General features: G+C 46.2%; 1 protein-coding gene across 1 annotated transcript; it reads left to right on the top strand.

Annotated features, from left to right (window-relative positions):
* The first annotated feature begins 2805 nt into the window (after positions 1-2805).
* LOC123125073 (acetylserotonin O-methyltransferase 3) lies at positions 2806-4572 on the top strand. Its single transcript, XM_044545608.1, has 2 exons — positions 2806-3598; positions 4194-4572. Exons 1-2 carry the CDS (start codon positions 2810-2812, stop codon positions 4500-4502), a joined length of 1098 nt encoding a protein of 365 aa, XP_044401543.1. The 5' UTR covers positions 2806-2809; the 3' UTR covers positions 4503-4572.
* The last annotated feature ends 1339 nt before the right edge of the window (positions 4573-5911 follow it).

The following is a 5911-nucleotide window of genomic DNA, read 5'->3' as shown; positions in this document are numbered from 1 at the left end:
AATTAAGCCATACATTGAAACTATGTAAAACATTTCAATGCGAAAACAAATGCGATCATAATCGCAACCAAGGTAACAATTGATCCAACGGCATAATGATACCAAGCCTCGGTATGAATGGCATATTTTCTAATCTTTCTAATCTTCAAGCGCATTGCATCCATCTTGATCTTGTGATCATCGACGACATCCGCAACATGCAACTCCAATATCATCTTCTCCTCCTCAATTTTTTTTATTTTTTCCTTCAAGTAATTGTTTTCTTCTTCAACTAAATTTAACCTCTCGACAATAGGGTCGGTTAGAATTTCCGGTTCAATCTCCTCCTAGATAAATAAAATCTATGTCACGTTGGTCGGTATATTTGTCATAAACAATAAATGAACCAAATAGTTATAAAAAGATAATATATACCACATCCGAATCATAGATAGGACGAGGGCCGACGGGGGCGGATACCAAAACCATCGCACTATGTAATAAGAAGGAATAATAAAAGTAACAAAATTAGACAAGTAACTATCTAAAGTAAGAATTTTTTTCCTTTCAGAAAGAAGATAAGAACAAGAGGCTCACCACGGTGGTGCTGGCGACGAGATCGGCGCGGGCGATCGACGGTGGTGAAGACGGGGACGGGACGTGACGGACCACTAAACCTAGACAAATCTCGGGGAAAATGGAGCTCGGAGGTCGAGTTTCGAGAGGAGAAAGATTAACTAGTGTGGCTCAGACATTTCATCGAACAGCTCATGTGCATAGGAGGTGAGCTAGAGCACCCAAATGCCCTCCCCTCGCCGGCCAGAAAAAACAGAGCACTGTGGAGTGCTCTGCTGTGGCGATGGGGTATATATAGGGAACTATTTGGTCCCGGTTCGTGGCAGCAACCGGGACTAAAGGCCTTTGGTCCCGGTTGGTGCCACGAACCGGGACCAATGCCCCCTTTAGTCCCGGTTGGTGGCACCAACCGGGACCAAAGGCCTTGTGCTGCCCCGCGTCAAAAGTTTAGTCCCACCTCGCTAGTTGAGAGGGCTCGAGAGTGGTTTATAAGCGCTGCTGCGCCCACCCTCTCGAGCTCCTCTCAACTGCAGGCTTTCAGGCCTAACCGTTCTCTTTGCCTGTGGGGCCTACTGGGCCTTCTGCGGGCCTGAATCCTGGCCCACGGATGGGTTTCAAGTCGTATTCAGGCCGTGGTGGCCCAGTAGGTGGCATAATTTTTTCTCTGTTTTTTGTTTTCTCTTTTGCTTTATTTGTTTTGTTTTGTTTCTACTTACAACAAAAAACTTATTTATTTTATTTCTAATTACTTATGTATTTTACTTTAATTATTTTATTTTTATTTATTTTACTGCTGCTATTTTTATTTATTTTACTGCTGCTATTTTTTTTAATTTATTAAGGTTTATTTATTTTAGTTACTATAGTTTATTTTCTTTTATTTTATTAAGGTTTATTTATTTTTATTTACTATAAAAAAATGAACATGGATGCGCCTATAGAGAAAATTCAACCTAAATTCATAATAAATTTCTATGAAATTCAAAGAAATTTACTGTGAATTTAGGTCAAATTTCCTGTATAAGGGCATCTATTTTCACTTTGAGAGGAGCTCAACAAGGCAGAGAGGGACGGGCTTATAAACTGGTGTGAGCGCCCTTCGATTGGCGAGGTGGGACTAAACACTGGCCGCAACTAGGACCAGCCCTTTAGTCCCGGTTTGTGGTATGAACCGGGACTAAAGGGTGGTGGGCCAGAAGCGTGGCCCATTGGTCCCGGTTTGTCCCACCAACCGGGACCAAAGGGTCCGGACGAACCGGGACCAATGCCCCCACGAGGCCCGGCAGGCCCCTGGCCGCACGAACCGGGACCAATGCTCACATTAGTCCCGGTTCGTGATTGAACCGGGACTAATGTGAATATTGCCCTGTGACCCAACCTGAACCAAATCTTTTCACTAACGAAAATCGAATAGAAGTGAGTATTTTTAACTGAGTACTCCCTCCGTCCTAAAATAAGTGTCATGAGCTTAGTACAAATTTGTATTAGAGCTAATACAAAATTGTGATACTTATTTTAGAACGAAGGGAGTATTAAAAATACTCGGGGAAGGCCAATTTCAGCTTCCTGTGAGCTTACATTAGACCGGCTTTTTCTTATTTGATCGATGCTAGAAAACCGACCTTGCGTGTTGTCAAACCATCATTCAGGGAAACACACGTAAGACATGCAGGGTACTCTATCTATACTAGCAGAGTAGCTAGCAGTGGTGGATAAATTTACCTTCCTGTTCTTCCTTCGTTTTTCACTCTCTTCCAGATTAGTTAATTCACTACTAATCCTAAGCACACGATCGTTCTCCTAGCCACGCCTTCATTCTGAATTCCGGATGCAAGGAAGCTACTCATTATCCTGTATATAGTTGATCTCTATTAATTTATTTATCTTACCAGGCAAGAATGCCACCTGCTCATACAACCATTAACAAAAAAAACTCTTTTTTTTGCGGGTACAAAAAAAAAGCTCATCTCAACATGTAATCATGCACTGAGAAGTCCACCACAATTGCAATCATACATGGAAAAAAAAAACTTTCTGTTTTATTATACAGTGTATAGATTCAATAAATATATCACAAAAATTTGTCTATCATACTCCCGGGATAAGGGTGCCCCCGGCAGGTAGTGATGTGGATCCATACTTGGAAAACTTAGTGTTACCAAAATTGACAACAAATTCCACATGCATCCCTGATCCATCAATCTATAAGAGCCCTATAGCTAACTAAAAGCCTAAACCGGAGGCATACCATAGCATGGCGACGCCCAACCAAGAAGACGAGCTCACCATGAGCACCGACGAGTTCCTGGAAGCTCAGGCGGAGCTGTACCACCACTGCATCGCCTTCGTCAAGTCGCTGACGCTCAAGGCCGCCACAGACCTTGGCGTCGCCGACGCCATCCACCGCCGCGGCGGCGCCGCCACCTTGTCCGACCTCGCATCCGAGACCGGCATCCACCCCACGAAGCTCTCCAACCTGCGGCGCATCATGCGCGTGCTCACCGCCTCAGGTATCTTCTCCGTCCAGCACAGCGACGTCGTCAGTGATGATGACGCCGTGTATAAGCTCACCCGTGTCTCCCGGCTCCTCGTCAAGAGCTCGAGCTACCAGCTGTCTCCGGTGGTGCCCGTGCTCGTTGACCCGTTCGCCTGGTCCGCGCTCCTGAGAATGCCGGAGTGGCTCGCCACCGACGAGCGCGCGTCGCTGTTCGACCTCGCGCATGGTTGCCCGTTGTGGGACACGACCGTGGAGGACGGCGGCCTGTTCAAAGACGGCATGGCTGCAGACAGCCGAGTCGCCATGCATGTCCTGCTGGCGCGGTGCGGCGGGGTGTTCGAGGCGGTGCGCAGCTCGCTGGTCGATGTCGGTGGCTCCCATGGCACCACCGCAGCCGCGGTCGCGAAAGCGTTCCCGCACATCAAGTGCACCGTGCTGGACCTCCCTGACGTCGTCGCCGGCGCTCCTGCCAACGACGCAGCAGTGACCTTCGTCGCCGGCGATATGTTCGAGTATATCCCACCAGCGGATGCTATTCTACTCAAGGTACATACGTAACGATCAGTAGAATAAATTAATCCATTTCAGACCAAATTAAGCAGAATTTTTATTCCGCAATTGCTATTCCTAGGCAACTAGAAAATCACGTGTTTCAGTCGATCGATTTCCGTGGGTTAAGGAATTATTGCTCTGAGAAGGAGACAGGGACGATCCTCATCTAGGGCGAGTTGTGAGTCAATGACAGGGATGCCGGCCACTGACAACCAAGGAGTCACCGGGGGAGACGAGTCCGAAGGTTGACGCACCGATCGCGGGTAGTGGGGATTGCGGTTCTGACGGCGGGTCGATGGGGCCATGGGGGTAGCGGTAGCAGTTTTGTCAAACAATTTGGTGATCAAGGATTGCACATTTTGAACATGCCTTCTTCTAATTTTGAGCTAGCGTTTTAACATAGTCCTCTTAAGTTAGGGGAAATTTTTTGTTCAAGAACGAGTAACCAATTTCTCAGGCATCAATATAGAAAAGAGAATGGAAAACCATTTGTTCTAATTATTAAGGTATAAATTCTAGCAATAAGCAAGCAGGCGCATACCATATGTATGATTACTCACTACTGAGATTTATCATCTATATGTTTCAGTGGATTCTGCATGATTGGAAAGACGAAGATTGCATCAAGATATTGCGTCGGTGCAAGGAAGCAATCCCATCGAGAGATGCCGGAGGAAAAGTGATAATTATTGAAACAGTGGTCGGTTCTGGATCTCCGGCGGCACAACAAATCTTCTCCAAAGAGGCACAGGTTTTGATGGATGTCTTTATGATGTACATTGATGGGATCGAGAGAGAGGAGCATGAGTGGAGCAAAATCTTCTTTGAAGCTGGGTTCAGTGACTATAAGATTACACCAATAAACGGAGTTCTATCGGTTATCGAAGTGTACCCTTAGATTTACCTATCCCGGTCTAATATGTTGTAATATTTACATATTTTATACAAGTGGTGCATTTATTATCTTATCAACTAAATAAATGAAGCAAGTTGTCCCTCTCATTCATTTTGTTAGGCCCATTTATTATCTTATCAACTACTACTAAACAAATAAAGCAAGCAATCCTTCCCCTTCATCTTATTAGGCCTATCTCCAGAATTTCTGGTGGCAGCATGGAATTCACTAAAAAGCTTGATCTAATTGACCTATTTATGTGGATCTTAAGGGTGGCTCCAACGAGCTCCCCTACTTATCCCCCATATGTACGGATCGGACTATCCGGAGCAAAATGGTCATCCAACGGAATCTTTCATTTTGGTCGGGATTTTCTGGTTTGTTCGATATCCCCTATCTGAGGTCAAATGGAAGAGAGGAGAAGGATAGACATGATTGTCTTCCACGTCGGCTCGGCGCCACCCACATATATATAACACAGGGACCGCGTCCCCGTCCCCCACTCCACACCTCGTCCTTCACTCTTTCTCCCTACTCCAAGACATCGACGTTGCTGCCCCCATCCACCTCAGACGATGCGGCACCCTAAGGCGACCGCCGTAACCCCACCATGACTGTACATCGCCGTAATGGATCAATTCAAACTCACATATCCATTCACCCTTTCCGAGTTGTCATCGCCCGTGTTGACCGCCGGCCCAAATCCAGAGATCCAGGTGTGAAAATCTATCGCAATAAGTAGAGACCCTAAGCATCATATGTTGCGGCGCAAGCAAAAGGTCCCCCATCCCACAAAGCCATTGTGCCATGGTCGTGCCCCTACCCCCAACCAACCATTTCACCTACCCTCCAAGTGCGCCCTTGCCTCCCTATCAGGTATGCCATCATAGTTCACCGTTGACCTCGACTAAGGGTGCTACTTCTTGGTGAAATAAGTGGAGGTTGATACGACACGACTAACACAGATGTTTTTGCTATTAAGTCGTTGTCGTGTGTTGAAGGATTAAAAGTCAAGAATATTAACGTGCCAAAAATATTCCAATTTAGTGGAGATTATATGGAGGTCAAGGGTTTAGGTTATGCTATTATGAATTAGACACCGTGTGTGTTTCGGCTGTTGGCCTTTATCGAGTTTAGAGAAACCTTGTCAAAAATCTCCATTGGCGTGTGAGTTCTTGTGATGCGGCGCGAGGGATATTACAAGCTGAGCCTATACGGTTCGTCCATGCTATTCCTTCAGATCAGGGGTTGGCATGTTGTTTCCGTGGGATTTGCGAACATCTTCGTAAACCCACGACTAGTTCTTGTTGTGATGGAGGTTTGTGCCATGAAAGCTCGGGCCAACAACGGACCGACCCTCGCCCGAAGGTCTGATCCTCATCAATTGGTATCAGAGACCGACGTTTCTCATG

This window comes from Triticum aestivum, chromosome 5D (genome assembly GCF_018294505.1).
Source record: "Triticum aestivum cultivar Chinese Spring chromosome 5D, IWGSC CS RefSeq v2.1, whole genome shotgun sequence".
NCBI lineage: Eukaryota > Viridiplantae > Streptophyta > Magnoliopsida > Poales > Poaceae > Triticum > Triticum aestivum.
The sequence above is the reverse complement of the archived record's forward strand: the minus strand, read 5'-3'. Positions and strand labels throughout refer to the sequence as shown.

Coding starts and splice junctions, on each gene's coding strand:
- LOC123125073 (XM_044545608.1), top strand. CDS start 2,810: ATGGCGACGCCCAACCAAGAAGACGAGCTCACCATGAGCACCGACGAG. Junction 3,599..4,193: donor CGGATGCTATTCTACTCAAG/GTACATACGTAA, acceptor TATATGTTTCAG/TGGATTCTGCATGATTGGAA.